This window comes from Branchiostoma floridae, chromosome 3 (genome assembly GCF_000003815.2).
Source record: "Branchiostoma floridae strain S238N-H82 chromosome 3, Bfl_VNyyK, whole genome shotgun sequence".
In the NCBI taxonomy this organism is placed as follows: domain Eukaryota; kingdom Metazoa; phylum Chordata; class Leptocardii; order Amphioxiformes; family Branchiostomatidae; genus Branchiostoma; species Branchiostoma floridae.
The window spans coordinates 18,337,757-18,354,380 of NC_049981.1; the positions used below are offsets into that span (position 1 = coordinate 18,337,757).

A 16,624-nucleotide genomic window follows, 5' to 3' on the forward strand; every position below is an offset into this window, starting at 1 on the left:
ATTTGAAATCACAGATGATCAGCAGAGTGACATAAAGTGATGGGAAGGATGACTGCAAAGTTCAGACAGGCCAGAGTGCTACTGGAGGTGCAGGTCAGGGATGGTAGAAGTAGTAATGTTAATCAGACTTGACAGTCCAGGCCAGGGGGTCAATGAAAGAGTCTACCAATGTACAGGGAAGTCCTGATTAATGACCATCCCTCAGTAGAGACTGGGGCATCTTTGTTTGTTTGTTTATTATAGTCATATATTATATCATCATAGACTTTCTGTAACTAATGATCAACTGCTCACTGAGTCACCTGTTATTGTTAGAAAAAAATATATGCATAGTGTGACATCACAGAAGCATTATATATTGCTTGAGTTTAGCAGTCAAAAAGTGGGAAAGTCCCATTTTGGTGTCGGAAATTACAGTTTAACTTTGACAGTAAGTGCCAGAATGACTTCTCCCAGCACAGATGTAACGTTACCAAGTACGTCCTTGGATGTACTTTAGTAGCTGATTTTTTAATCCAAAACTTGTTTTATACAGTCCCTGTCGTATGAGTTTGACCCAGGTAGCATAACATATATGTCATTTTTTTCAAACCAGCTGGTATATGTTTCACATAAATCATGTATTGCAACAATGTTGTATGTTTTCAAGTAAAGTTCTTTGCATACTTTGGCACCACACACAGGCACTGGATAGGAATACTGTGAAAACAGTCACAGCTTTGTACCCTAATCTCCCTGGATTCACATGTAGCATTTCTGGCAAGGTTGTGTTGAAACATCCTGAGTTTCTCTCAGAACAACATCCTATGCTATCTAGTCATGCCAATATCAGCACAGGCATACCCTAGACACCTCCTACATCAAATCCCCATGTTGTACTACACAGAGATAACTCTGCTATGTCAAGATAAGGGATCCTGTCTAAATATGTTCTATCCTTTACAACTATGTGTGGTCAAGCCAACACTTTGAAAAGGGTACCTATATCAGATTTGGCTTGCAACTGGAAGATAGCCTGGGTTTAATCTTGCCGACTGGGAGGCTTGGTTAATTAACGAAGATGGCACCGGAGGCTAGGGCCCTGTTGATACCAGGATCCGCGTGTCTAGATTTCATTCCTCTGAGCTGGATTTGGACAGTTCACACTATTTACCCACCAGAGGTTTTGGTCTGAAGGGAGGCAGACTTTAAAAATCGTGACTACTGCTAGCTCCCAACCAAAACCTCTGCTTGAAGTAAATTTTCGTTCAAGGATTTCCAAATCCGGATCGTTCCCCGTGCCTGGGTGATCCCTGAATCCTGGTATGAAGCATAGTCTAAGTCAAACAAGCAGCCACTTAAAATCTTTCTACAACCGCAAATTTCCTGTCATGATAACATCATTGGGCATGGCTTCCAGAAAGAACCTTCTTTTTGTAAATTTATCCGTCCTAGTACATTGTAAAAGCCTTATGCATAATTTATATTAAGGAAGAAATTGTACATGGCCTTTGTGTGTCTCAAGTGCCCAATTAGTACATTTTTCTCATAAATCACAAGGGACAAAGCATACATAGTAGGCAACAAAGAACAAAGTCAATTCAGTATTGTTGACTTAATCAAAAGAACCTTGGGAAGTTTTGCCAGGAAACACATTGAAATTGCACAAAGCCAAGGGGAGCCAGCCCAGTCTCTGAACTTTGTAACACATCTGTAATGTCTTTAAATAGCATCATACTCAAGGAGACTACTGGTTCAACCAAGCCACACACTTGAAGGCCTTACAGGTTTATGGTGGCCTAAACAAATCATAAATCTCATAAGATTCCTTATGTGACCCCGTCTTAAAACCGGGACCTCCTTTACTGGAGGGGTGCTGCTGCTGTGTGTAAAGATGACATTGTTGACTTGTGAAACCGCATAACAAGGCATAGTTGGATCTATTTCTGGTACTTTATCGAGCCCAGAAGTGAACAGCAGCCATGTGGGTCCTTTCCTTCAGCTGTCAGTGTGCTGTAGGACACAAATGGCTCCTGACACCAGTCTGCCCGATCAAGAGCCTCCAGGACCATACATATACTGTAGCAGTAGCTGCAGGCTGAAGTGGCAGCAACATCAACACATTTGTGCTAACCTTTAGAAGACCTTTAAATCTGTTCCAACTGTGTGGTGTTTACCAAATATACAATACACTCAATGCTACATTTGCTTTTTGCAGGTGAACTAATTCAAGCTCAGACTTATTGAGCTCAGGAAAAATAATGACACCATGCTGAAAATGAGCATTGTGGTTTGATGATCCTACTTGAACACCTGCCAAACATGAAATTATGTATGCTAAAAAAAATTTAAAAGGCCATGTTGATTTGATTATATGGATCTCTAGGAATCACAAAACTGGTGTGAGCATGTCACTGAAAAATATGTTTGGCCAAAATAGGATTGCCTTCATTATGAAATCCATTATCAAGTAGTCTTGAATGTATCCACTTGCCTGACAATGGAGTCTGTCTTTACGAAGTACTTAGCACTGAAAACCAAGAACTTGAAGCAAATGGATCAAAATGCCCCAAAAGACTAAACACAAAAAGTACATGTATGGTAACGTTATAACATTACCAAACAATAGATTCTTAATTTTTGTTCTTTCACATCCTCTTTGACTTTGGCATTGTATGTCTTTAGAATCCATTTTCCAATATTTTGTTTGGAATTTATGGCAGATATTTGATCTTTTTGCAGCTGCTTTGTATGGTTTACAGCATGGCGAAAAACATGTTCTTGGAAACGGGCACATGCAGATGCCATCCATAATGTCCAACCAACATGGCTTAACAGTGAGATTTTATTCTAACATTAACGTTAAAAATCACTAACCTGCCTTGTAAGCCAAACTGAAAGGCCTGTTTTGCTGAGAGGGCTTAGGTACCATACTCAATCTGATAATCACTTTTTTTTTTTTTTTTCTGCAGTTAACTGGACAGCGGCTAAACAGAGCCACTCCAGACAAAAATCCCAAAAGTTGAGGGAACGTCGTCTCCACAGATCAGGCCCCACAGCCATCCAGAGGGTAGACAGCAGAATACGGCGGGCAGCAACAGCAAGGCCCGAGAGGAAATGGCCAAATGCTGTCATACCCTACACTGTGGATCCTAAGGCCAACTTTTCAGGTAATCATACTTAGATATCAATCTTTATTTCAACAATACCAGACCTACATTTGTATAGTATCAAACTATTGGAAAGAAATATATGTTCACTTGCATTTAACGATAGCTTTAAACACAAACAAGAAAATAGTGGTGATTGTGAACTTTATCTCTGTCCAGAAAAATATGGCATAAACAGTTATAAATTTTATAAAGTATGAACAATAAGAACAAATGCTACCTGCGAGACAGTATTCCTGTAATAAGACTTTTTCATGAGAAACATCTGTAGAAAACCCTATATTGCAAGAATCAGCCTCTACTCCCATATGACAAAAATAGGCAACTTGTCAGCAGGAGTTTTCTCGTAGCTTACTTTCCTATGTATCCACTTGCCTGACAATGGAGTCTGTCTTTACGAAGTACTTAGCACTGAAAACCAAGAACTTGAAGCAAATGGATCAAAATGCCCCAATTGATATCATTGTGATTGTATCCTATGTGTTGCAGGTAGTCAGCGAGCGATGTTTAAACAAGCAATGAGGCACTGGGAGAACTTCACATGTGTCACCTTCATTGAGAGAACTGATGAGGAGAATTACATTGTCTTCACATACAGAGAGTGTGGGTGAGGAAATCTCCTTGGTTATTGTAGAACTAAGCCCTCCCATACTGCTAGAAATGTCCCTGTGGTGCAAGCTGCTACTTGGCTTTGTATGCTTCCATCAGTTTTGGGGTTCCCAAAGATTTGTAATCAAATTTCAGCTATAAATGTTGTGTTCTGTCTACAGGAGATCTTGGCAGGGATGCACAAACTCAGCAAACCTTGAAGATAGGGTACAGCAATGTAGTATTTTGATATACATGTATCTGCTACATGTTCCTCCTTTGTTAAAAAACACAGGTGCTGTTCCTTTGTGGGCAGAAGAGGGAATGGACCACAGGCCATCTCCATTGGAAAGAACTGTGACAAATTTGGCATTGTTGTGCACGAGCTTGGACATGTGATAGGCTTCTGGCATGAACATACTCGACCTGACAGAGACCACTGGGTCACCATCATCAAGGAAAACATCCAGCCCGGTAAGGCTTAAGGACACATGTTGTTTCACAACTGTTACAGACGTGTGGCGGATTGACTAGGCTAGTGGATATGAAACCTAGAGATTCCTGGTGATCCTGTCTAGACATTGGAGAAGATACTTCACATGACTTTCCTCCCTTCACTCAGGTGTAAAATGCATAGGTACCTAACTTTGGTTTGGGAGGTAAAAGGCATTGGAAGGAGGTGGACGCCCGGCTCCACCTTCCAATACCGTGCCCTAGTAGACAAGACACAGTAGAAAGTTATAATCTACCGCTCCTATGGCCTCAAAGGGCTATGGGACCTTTACCTTTAGTCTCCAAGCAGACCCATCGGTGCCTTAGAGATAATATATTAAAGCTGGCAAAGGAATATAGCCGGCCAAAGGGAGATAGCCGGCTAAGGGAGTCAAACGGGCACCCTGGCCAGCTTTGATACTATCTCTAAGGCACCGTTGGGTCTGCTTGGAGACTACTTTACCTTTACTCTTTTCAGAAAGTGTATGTAGTTAAATGAAAGTGTTAAGATGGATTGTCATCAGGTGCCCCAAAGTTGCCCAAACCCATCAAAGGTTCAAAGGTAACTTCTGGCTTTTTCGTGTTACTGGAAGAATGACAACAATGTCTGGCATATCTTTACCACAGGACAAGAATACAACTTTTTGAAATTGGAGAAAGGAGAGGTGGATTCTCTCGGCGAGTCCTATGACTTCAACAGCATCATGCACTATGCTCGAAACACCTTCTCCAGAGGAATGTTCCTTGACACCATCCTGCCACGAAGGGACGCGGAGTCTGGTCTGCGGCCAAACATCGGACAGCGATCGCACCTTAGCAAGGGAGACATTGCCCAGGCAAACAAGCTCTACAAGTGTAAATGTAAGGCAGTGTAACTTGTTTACTGGTGTCAACAGGTTTTGTGGCTTGTGTTTGTACAATGTGTCTATATCTCAAAGTCTCTCCAAACCTAAATATAGCATGTAATCTGTGGTTAACAGTACTATACACCGTAAAAGTAAGGACAGTATAACTTGTTTACTTTGCTTGTCTGAAGTTTTGTGGCTAAATTTACAGGTATAGTCTCTCCGAACCTAAACATAGCACGTAAGCATGTACTCTGTGGTTAACACTTGACACTAATCTTGGTCTACAAGACTGCAGTCTACAGGCTAAGATGTTGTTGTATTTTAAGGACAGTATAATTCGTTTACTTTCCTTGTCTACAGGTTTTGGGACTTGTGTTTGTAGCTATCGCAAAGTCTCTTCAAACCCATATATATAGCATGTACATGTAATCTGTGGTTAACACTTTACACTGATGCTAACTTATTGCATTCCTTGTATTGTCAGACAGCTGTATTACTGATCTTTTACAAAATGCCCATAAGAAATACCTAATGTTTTAAAGCTCTATGTTCTTTCAGTACAGGTATTAGGATTGTTACTTTTTCATCATTCCATGGCGAAGTAAAGCGGTCCCATGTACATGTATGAGGTATAAGCCTGATATGTCCAAACTACTGCATGTAAAAGAACCTATGACACTTATAGAGAAGCGTATAGATAACCCAGTGTGCTTGGCTGAAAATGTGTCGTAGCGAAGCCACATTGCACTACTACTAGCTGCTTGACAAGGCATAATGCTTAACCCCAATTGAGGATGACTGCTGTACCTTCTTACTTTATTTTTACCTCCTCAGCATGTGGATACACTCTCCAGGAGACAACAGGTAACTTCACCTCCCCGGGCTGGCCAAACAAATATCCACCCAACGCTGACTGTGAGTGGCGCATCTCTGTTACACCTGGAGAAAAAATAGTCCTCAACTTCACATACATGGACATTGTACCGTCACGTGGCTGCTGGTACGACTATGTCGAAATCCGAGATGGACACTGGAGGAAGTCACCACAGATAGGTAAGTCATAAGATGATATCAGGAGTGGAAGTCAGGTCCTAGTGTTAGCTAAAAGTATTGCAATGTACATGTAACAATGTTAAGGGAAGGCTATAACCTAATATGAATTAGCCTGAGAACCATCCTCCGTAGTGACTGCTGGCTCAATAGCTCACTATGGATCGTACATGTACCCAGGCTAAATATGAATATCATTTGTTATGATTGTGGCATATCTTGCACAGCTCTGTCCAGGGATGTCTATAGAACTCCTTCCTCTGTCATTGGATACAATATTCCCTTTCATTCCAAAAAATTATATTTTTGTAAGCTTACGAAAGATTCAATGATGAAAATTAACAACATGGGCTTCCATCTTCCAATTGAATCGATTTTGCTCCTGACATTGCAAGAGATAGCTCTTCAGGGATATCTCCCTACTACAGAATTTGATCAATGTCTTTATTTAATGAAATTGAAGATAATGACAACATCACTCTCTTTTCATGACCTTCTCCCAGGGAGGTTTTGTGGCAGTGATGTTCCCAAATCCATCGTGTCCTCAGACAGCAGACTGTGGATTGAGTTCCAGGCCAACAGTAACAGGGTTGCAAAGGGTTTTTCTATCCAGTATGAAGGTGAGATACAATTTGAATGTATGATTTCACACTTTAGCATTAAAAGCAATGTTAAAGCTGCTAATTGGTAAAGAAATTAAACTAGATAAGGTTGATGTCATAAATCAGAATTTCATGTAAGGTCAGCTTTGATTGCCTCTGTGATGTTTATGTTTTGTGTGACATCTTACTGGTTATTTAAAGATGAAGAATTAATGAGCCACGATAAAATTGATGAAGTTTGCTTGTGATAATTTCCAAAGCAGTTTTTTTAATAAATAAGACTTAAGTATTTCAAACATAAAAGCAATAACATTAATTCTCTAAGTCATATTTTAAAACACTGGGTATTTTCAGTGGTGATGGCCAATTACTTTTTCTATTAATAAAGGCATATGGAAAAAGAATATGATGAATATTTTTGTTTAGCCTGAAAGCATAAATGTTGACCTTGTATCAAATTAATGAAACATAACATGACACAACTTAAAGGAAATACTAGTAGTTCATAATTGAAGTAGAAGAATGTAATGCTAAATGGTTTGTTGATTGAGTTCCATACTTCACACAGCCATCTGTGGAGGGGACATCAAGAAGGAATCAGGACAGATTCAAAGTCCGAACTATCCTGATGACTACAGACCAAACAAGGAGTGTGTGTGGCGAATAACTGTACCCAGAGGATACAACATTGGGCTGACTTTTCAGGCATTTGAAGTAAGTGACACTGTGTTACACATGTATCAACTGATATTGAGTTCGTATTTGTATCTGTATATCCGGTATAATAGCCCTTTAGCCTACATGTAACACACCAACCTCACAGGCATGTGACATGCCAGCAGCCGGTTATACTACACCAAAAAACCTGTTACCCCAAAACTTTGCACATCTACCTGGAAGCAATTTCTAAAGCTGTCTTGTGAGGATAACCCTATTGTACTTAAAGGCATTAAGTTTTGGTACAGTCGACAAATCAACATGAAACTGTTATCTATTTCATCTAAATGTTACTGCTTTGAACATTTCAATAGTTAAATACAAAATGAAGCCTATTAATTGGGTAAGGATTTCTCTTGCCTTATTTGGGAAAATACTGTGATATTCTGTTTCAAAAGATGTTACCTGTCAACTTAACTTTGGGAAAAGTCAAATGATTTACGCATTGAAAAGAACACATAGGAGACTACACCAAGGACATCTATATTATGTCCTTGGCTATATATATAGCAAGTGGCATTTTTTCTTGTTTTGTTACATGCCTTTACCTAATTGGATGTATTCTGTATGAAGTGAGTATATATGATATGTTAGTTTAACTCAAACAAAGTTACATGTAGGTACAAGATTCCTTTGTTATCACACACAGGGCAATAAAAGCATGCTACCTTAACTGCAATTCCTCCTCTTTAAGCTGCTTCACGGAAAACATTGACTTAAGGCATACTGAAAGACTGAGTTTTCAAAGCTAAGATTGTTGCAGCCTGATACAGTGGTATCAGACAACAATACAGTCTGGCTTATGTCTGAAAACTTAATGACATAAACAATCTGGCATTTTAAGGTCTTCCGTGGGTCAAATCTATTAGTGGAGCCAAACACTATGGCATGTTTGATAAGGTTATCCATACTCTGGCCCATGAATCACCACAAATAAATTAGTGGTGATTCATGGGCCAGTAGAGTGAATGTTGAGGAGTGTATAATCTTGTTTTCTTCTTTTTTTTTAAAAGCCTTATTCCAGTAACTGCTTTTGGGGATAATGAAAAACTTTGCCCGGTCAACTCAGGGTAGGGGCAGGGGTAGGGGTAGGGTTAGGGCTACAGTTAGGGTTAGGTTTAGGGTTAGGGTTAGGGTTAGGGCTAGGGCTAGGGCTAGTGCTAGGGCTGGGGCTGGGGCTGGGGCTGGGGCTGGGGCTAGGGCTAGGGCTAGGGCTAGGGCTAAGGCTAGGGCTAGGGCTAAGGTCAGGGTTACGGTTAGGGTTACGGTTGTGGCTATAGCATTAGGGCTTTGGTTAGGGTTAGGACTGGAGTAGGGTTAGGGTTATGGTTACGGTTAAGTTTATGGTTAGGGTTGGGGTAGGGATAGAATTAGGGTTAGGATTAGGTTAGGGTGAGGGTAAAGGTGAGGGTTAGGCATAAGACTAGCATTAGGGTTTAGGGCTATTGGGCTAGGGATAAGGTTAGGGATGGGGTTAGAGTTAAGGTGTAAGGCCGAGTTGACCAGGGTGTTGGGCTGCATTGACCAGGGTGTTTGATGGAGTTGGTCTGTTTGCCATTGGCTGGGTCAGTATCAGGGGGCAAAGTATCCAACATCTTTGCCTCGTAGATGTAAATCGTGTGTGTTGGTTCTGTAGATAGAGCGGCACGACACCTGCTCCTATGACTATGTGGAGGTGCGGGATGGACTCGATGAGGAATACTCCGATAGGCTGGGCCGGTACTGTGGGTACATCACGCCTGACGACATCAAGTCATCGTCCAATACTCTGTTGGTCAAGTTCGTGTCTGATGGCTCAGTTAACAAGGCTGGCTTCTCTGCTTCATTTTTCAAGGGTAAGATCAAAGTGATAGAAGTTATTTTGTACTTCTGTATGACATGGATGAGAAAGCTAAGAGACTGTACTGTAACAGATTGAAATATTTGATATATGCTACATTGTATGTCCATCCTCCATTTTGTCCATATTTCCAAAACCCTTTTTTTTTCTTATTGAATAGATAAGTTATTGTTGTGTTAATTGCTTTGGTATTGTTGCCATTTATTGTACCATGTAGTAAAGTTCATTAATTGATTAATTGCTTAGTTAATTAACTCACTCATCTATTTGTTCAATTTTAAGATCTGTTTATCAAGTAACTAGTTACAGTTGTAGCTCAATTTTAAGCCTTTCATAGGTCTTACAAGACCAACACTGCAGGTATGCCATTGTAGTTTCAGTGCTCAATGTAGCAAAATACAACAAAAAAGTGTCATCAAGTTCCTTTCCCAAGGTCACAATGTATACAGCCACGAATGCCAGGAATCGAACCAGTGGCCTGCAGCCTGCTAGTGTAGCCACTCAACATAACTAAAACATGACAACCTGTTCTCATTTTTCTGCAGAGATGAATGAGTGTGCCCAGCCAGACAAGGGAGGATGTGAACAGAAATGTGTTAACACCCTGGGAAGTTTCCACTGTGAGTGCAGTCCTGGGTACGAACTCAGCTCCAACAAGCGCACCTGTGAACGTAAGTTTGCCTTTGCTAAGCACTCATATGTTCAAGTCCTTCTTATAATTATCTTCAAAGCTTATTGGTGTTGGTTGACATGTAACTGTTATCTTCAGAAATTTTAAACTGATGAACTAAACTCACAATCATCCTAAAACGCCCACTCTGGAGAAGTACACACTGCATGAATCTCAAAGTTTTTGCCTGGAATATGTCCACGTTGTGCTCAAAAATATTAGTCCTGACTTTCAGGTCAAGCCATGGATCTGAAGTGAGATAAATCAAAGTTAACAATTTTTGACACAATACAATATAAACGTTATCCAAGCAACTAAATAGATTTTGTAAAGGGTCAGATGTTACAGGTACATCCATCATCTTTCGTAATCACGTTGTTTGTGTGTTCCTCCCTCCAGCGGCATGTGGTGGCTTCCTGACCGGCCTAAGTGGGAACATCACCAGCCCCACCTTCCCCCTGGAGTACCCCCAGAACAAACGCTGTGTCTGGCAGATCGTGGCACCCTCACAGTACCGCATCACTCTCAAGTTTAACCACTTTGAATTAGAAGGCAATGATGTGAGTACAAATGAAAACTTTTGTATCAAATATTTGCAAAAATTTGCAATGTCTCAATCGGGGCTGTCTTAATTTTTCTGTCCTACTCATCATTTGGTAACCTATGTTGTTTTTGTTGTTAAATCTGTCATTTTAAGCATATGAAAATACATTTCATCTTCAACTTTTTGGGACAATTGGGGTAAAATTTCAAAGACTATGATTTTCTAGGTTGGCTAGTCTAGGTTGTTTTAAACAATCTCAAAATTGAGTATGTTTGAAACAAATCTTCAGATTGTTTCAAATAATCTCAAGATTAATTAAAACAATCTCAAGATTTAAAAAAATGTAATTTTGAAATTAATGTTCAAACTAATATTTTCTGATGCAGTGATAAGACAGTGATGAGTGATAAGACCATTGTAAATATAGATGCAGTTAAACAGCAGTTAACTCTTTCTATTCTTGTATCCCAGGTGTGTAAATATGACTCCCTGGAAGTGCGCAGTGGCCTGTCCCCTGAGTCTGATGTCCTGGGACGCTTCTGTGGATCAGAGCTGCCTGAGTCAGTAACATCCACGCGTAATAACATGCGTGTGGAGTTCAAGTCTGATAACACTGTGTCCAAGAAAGGCTTCCATGCAACCTTCTTCTCAGGTAAACACAATCTGCTAAAGCCATAATGATTTGATTATAAGGACGACATCCTTGATGACATACGAAAACTGATGCATGTGAGAAAGGAGGCAAAAAAGCTGCCTTCATTGTCAAGTCTTAGATTTACAGTATGGTCACAATCTTTTTTTTAAACAGTTGAAAACTGATGCTTGGATGTCACCCATATAAATTACAAGTATTATAATCCATGTGAAAACACAAAAATTAGCAGTGAAACCCATATGTGAGTAGATCTAGATGCACATTTTTATTCTTTATATGCTTTTCTATTGTGTCTACATTAAACCTTTAACTGAGGTCTGTGGGGTAGGGGGTCAAGAAGGAAATAATGTGTAATAAAAGAAAGGGCTACCATCCCAGATTCTGAGAACATGTACTGAAGTACTGAAGCTCCTGTGAACTATAAAGGTTAAAAGTTAAACCTGTACAAAGAAGAAGTTTAAAATCCCTGGCTGTACACTTTTTTCCATTACATGACTCCTATATGGGTGTGGTCACATTTGTCGTAGGTCGTTGTACTAGTTTTTAGTTGCACGATTTTCAAGCAGGCTGTGAACAGACATAGGTGTATTGTGTTCAGTTCCATTAAGGTAGTGTAACCCTTGTGCACTTGTAGATAAGGACGAGTGTGCAGTAGACAACGGAGGCTGCCAGCACGAGTGTGTGAACACGCTGGGGAGCTACGAGTGCAGGTGTCGCAACGGCTTCACACTGCACGAGAACCTACACGACTGCAAGGAAGGCAAGTTCCTGCTCTTTTAATATGGCCTTAATATGGCCCTTTCTGCTTGTAGATTACTAGTACCCTCCATATTCAGTATTATATGTAATTAAAGTATTCTAACCTTCAATGTCATCTCAGGTTGAAAGGTCTAAGAGTTCAATTGTCCTCTTTCACCTAATATATACTGATTGTCTAAAAGTTGTGGCCTGAAAAGAAGAAAATTATTTGGATTTTGGTAGACGTTCATAAAAGATTTATACTAATTATTCCACAAAATTTTAGCTGTGCAGATTATTTCTACTTGATGACCGGATCTTATTGATCACCCAGGAATGTTTTCCCTAATAATGTCATGTAAACCTATGTTGTTATAGCTGGGTGCAAACATCAACTCAACGCTGCGACGGGAGAAATAACCAGTCCAAACTGGCCAGACAAGTACCCGGCCAGAAAAGAGTGTACCTGGCACATTCTGGCCACATCTGGACATAGGATAAAACTGGTCAGTTCCTATAGCACTATGTGTGTGGATTTATAGCTTGAAGTCAATGCAAAAGTTAAAAAACAAAATGTGAAAGGACAAAAATGAAGAATGTATTGTTCGGTATACTGTACCATACCATAGTGTTCCTAGTCATTTTTTCAGATTTCATAATAGAAGTACCAGGTAACTTTTTTTGCAAAACCTGATTATGCTTTACATTAAATTCCGAAATTCTTTTGCCCGCCTAAACCTTTGTTTTCCACCGCAAAACCACAGTAAACACTCCATTTCCAATATACCACAAAATTAAAATCCTCATGAACTGAAATGCACTTACAGTGCTAATGTGGTACAGACTTGCCTTACAGGACAAACCTTGATTTTTCCAGATGTTCAATGACTTTGAGATCGAGCAGCACCAGGAGTGTGCCTATGATCACCTGGAGGTCTATGATGGCCACTCTGCAGACGACCCAGTTCTGGGACGATACTGTGGCAACAAGAAGCCTCCGCCAGTCGTTGCCAACTCCAACCACATGTTCATCAAGTTCTTCTCTGATGCCTCTGTCCAAAGGAAAGGGTTCTCTGCTTTACACACTACAGGTGAGAGTGGTACTGTGTTAAGGTTAAACCCATTCAACCTCTCCATTCTCAGAATCCCTGCCTCTGTCAGTTAGAAATTCATTCAAAGCTCATCTTAACCAGAGTGATATGTTGACTTTTTGGGTCTGTATCAGGGTGTCCATTTATTTTTTACCTTTGCCAAGAAGGTCTGTATGTGGACTGTCTTGATATTTGGTATGTGGATAGGTATAGATGTCAGACCTCCAAATGATTAGATTTTGGCCCCCCTATCAGCTTGTAAATGTATTGCAGCTGAAGGAGGTTTTGATGTCTTATGTTCTGTGTGTGTCTGTCTGTCTAGAAAGCATAGCTGGAGAAGCTGTGGATGGACCCTTATGATATTTGGTAGTTGGGTTTGGGTCAGGAAACTGAAGGTCAAGTTTGATAATTGGCCCCCTAGTGCCTTCTACAGTACTGCAGTGGAACGAACATCTTGATATCTTATTTCTCCTTATCTTCCTTTACATACAGTATGTGGGGGCACTCTACTGGCTGCAGAGCACGTGACAGACCTTTTCTCACACGCGCAGTACGGGGACACCAACTATGGACAGCAGGAGGAATGTGATTGGACAATCACTGCCAGACAGGGCCAGACAGTCAGGCTGGCCTTCAAGTCCTTTGAAATTGAAGATGAAACCACATGTGGCTATGACTATGTGGAGATCTTCGATGGTTATGATGATTCAGCTGAAAAACTGGGGCGTTTCTGTGGAGCAGAGGTGAGTGAACCTTGTTGAATTGAATTATAGAAACATGGCCTGAAACATGCAAGGCATTAAGGTCTTGTTCGTGTATTACTCTAAATGTGCACTCTAAAATATAATTGGGCCCGAAAAGCATGTATTTAACAGTTAAGATCGATGATAAATTCCCTTTCATTGATATCCTGCTGATAACAAGGATTTGCGATGACATCTGGTGTACTCTACATGCTGACGTCTCGTTTTTGCTTGCAGACCCCTGACGTGATTGTGTCACGAGGAGATTCGCTGCTTGTTCGCTTCCGCACAGATGATACAATTAACAAGAAAGGCTTCCACGCACAGTATGTGGGAACAGCTCTGAAGGAGACGTACTATGCCTAGTGGAGCTCTGCGTTGTCAGGTCACCACACAAACTGCCATTCCATTCTACAAATTATACACATATTCATAGTCTGTTCTCATTTAAGAGGACTGAAATTACATAGTGATAATTCAAAGTACACATTGTACTTGTACTTAATGCTAACAGTGAATTCCATCTTTCTGGATGGCCCTACGATTGTGATGGAGACAAACATTGAAAGGTATATCTTATCCTTCAGCATGCTTCATTATATGCACACCAGTGCATATTGTAACATGCTGTAGATTAAAATCTGTAATACCAAAGACTGGTCAGTGCCTGTAACAACAAGTTTAAGTGCTATTGTCAGCAATGACACTAAAATACAACAGTTGCTGATTACAAGCAACCATCTTAAGTATTAGTCAATGAACGTTTGTACAAAATATTAACCCCTCTGATGTTAATGAAAATCAAATCTTATAATCATATATCATACTTTTCAGATTCCTGCTAGCAGATAAAGTTAATACAACTGTATTATGACATCAAAGTAAACACAGCAGCAGGTTACTGTTAAGGTGACTCATGAGCATTTTTCCGCAAGTCGTAGTTACAGGTTTCAATATGGCTGCCATGTTTTATATAACTTCTGGGGCAAAAATTAACTTGAATACCGGGTAGCATGAATCATTTGTAAGATTATTCAATAACATCAGAATGGTACATATTTTGTACAAATGTCTATTTTGGCAGAGTGTAATAGGAAATGTTGATGTACGCACTTTAACGGAAGGCCCAAACTGTGAGTTGATGTCACAAATTTAAAGCCATCCATGGTAAGATGGGTTTACACGACTCAGTGATTTTGCTATCTCTGATTTTCAGTGTGATCTTTTATACATATATAAATATATACTAATTTATCTCTTTTCTACCATGATGTGTGGATATTGAATGGATTTAACAAATCATTCAGTTTAAAGACCCACTATCTCTGAATTTTAACTTTTTACTAACGTGAAGTCTTTGTTCTTGATTGTTTTTGTTTTGATAGAATACCTGTTGTTATGATCTTTGAACAATGATAAAGCAAATCTGCTGCCCCCTTTTTATTGTGATTGATCTACAGTCACAGCTATTCAAAAACACCAAATTCACCATACAAAAGTACCTTTTGGATAACAAGGTTCTTTACTCACAACCAGTATCCATGTACAATCAACAACTGATGTTTTGGTGACTGCCTATCATCTTCTTACTGGTACTATTACACAATGCAGCTAGATGTTGCTGTTAACAATGCAGCACCAAATGTTAAGAACTGTCATACTTGTGGTCCAGAACATAATGTGTTTCATAGGAACAAGAATGATGGTTGTCACACACCCGTATACAAAATAAATATTATCCAGCAGCAATTGATAAGGAAGTTAAATATTGTCTGTTACTTCATAAAAATGCAGTGTGTGACAGTTCTTCATGTTTGGAACCACATTGTTGGCAGCAACATCTAGCTGCAGTGTGGAATAGTACCATTCAGTATTGTCCTTAAGCCCACTTTACAAATCAAGAATTTAGCTCGGCCGAGTTGTCAGCGAGCTCTAAATTATGAGGAGACATGACTCTGATGCCTACGAACAAATGGCAGAGTTTCTTCGTCAGCATCAGGATCATACCTCCTCGTAATTTAGAGCTCGCTGACAACTCGGTCGAGCTAAATTCTTGATTTGTAAAGGGAATGTCAGCTGTTGATTGTAAACAGACCCTGGTTGGGAATAAAGAATCTTGTCATCCAGTGATTTTCCAGTGTGTAGAAATTATTCAGAGAAGCATGTTTTACATGACAGTTATAATGCAATCCTAAACATTGTACATCACCATACCTTGGTCTGTATATACGTTAACTACAGAATGACAATGAGCAGGATTGCTGTGGAAGTGTTTCAGTATGATCATCATTTGCCTCTCTGTGGTCAAGTCACGAATTTTTCTTTAATGTTAATATTTTAATTGATATTTTACTTATAGATGTAGGATACAATATTTTTAATGCAACTTTTTATGAATAAAGATTTGTAAGTGTATTTGTGTCTTAAGAGGTTATTGAACTTTTGAATGTGGGATGTATATGAAAGACGTCCCTGTGTAAACAGTAATGCAACCCCGTTACTTGGCCATCTGTATCAAAGTCCCTGGGCTTGAGTTCAATGCTAGGGTTGGCTTAGCTCAGACATATTTTAAAGAGATTGTAATCATCATTTGGATGGTCACTTAAAGTTTGCAGCTCAGTGTTCAGCCACGTGTATGAAGGAGCGTAGGGGTAAGCCTCAAACCTCTGCAAGTAAAAGAACCCAACACAATTATGGAAAAGAGTAGGATGTGATGACCTAGTGTGATGACCTGACGTGCTTGGAAACGCATGCCATGGCAAGGCCAACATCTCACCTCACCTCACCTATCCCTTGACCTCCTAATGTATGGTTGGGGTACCATGGCCAAAATGTAGTTGCACAAATATCCGAGATTCTACCAGAGGCTCTTATCTAGGGATGTTGTTGCATTTCAT

General features: G+C 39.9%; 1 protein-coding gene across 1 annotated transcript in view; it reads left to right on the plus strand.

Moving 5' to 3' along the window:
• LOC118410730 (tolloid-like protein 2) overlaps nt 1-16,142 on the plus strand; it is a gene marked incomplete in the record, with an annotated part of 25,876 nt that extends 9,734 nt beyond the window's left edge. Inside the window, 16 exon segments of the mRNA XM_035812500.1 lie at nt 2,954-3,149; nt 3,639-3,756; nt 4,033-4,211; nt 4,857-5,090; nt 5,912-6,130; nt 6,631-6,747; nt 7,298-7,443; nt 9,083-9,281; nt 9,832-9,957; nt 10,356-10,516; nt 10,972-11,152; nt 11,790-11,915; nt 12,272-12,399; nt 12,771-12,984; nt 13,477-13,727; nt 13,965-16,142. Coding sequence (XP_035668393.1) covers nt 2,954-3,149; nt 3,639-3,756; nt 4,033-4,211; nt 4,857-5,090; nt 5,912-6,130; nt 6,631-6,747; nt 7,298-7,443; nt 9,083-9,281; nt 9,832-9,957; nt 10,356-10,516; nt 10,972-11,152; nt 11,790-11,915; nt 12,272-12,399; nt 12,771-12,984; nt 13,477-13,727; nt 13,965-14,093 — 2,724 coding nt within the window.
• Between the last annotated feature and the right edge of the window lie 482 nt (nt 16,143-16,624).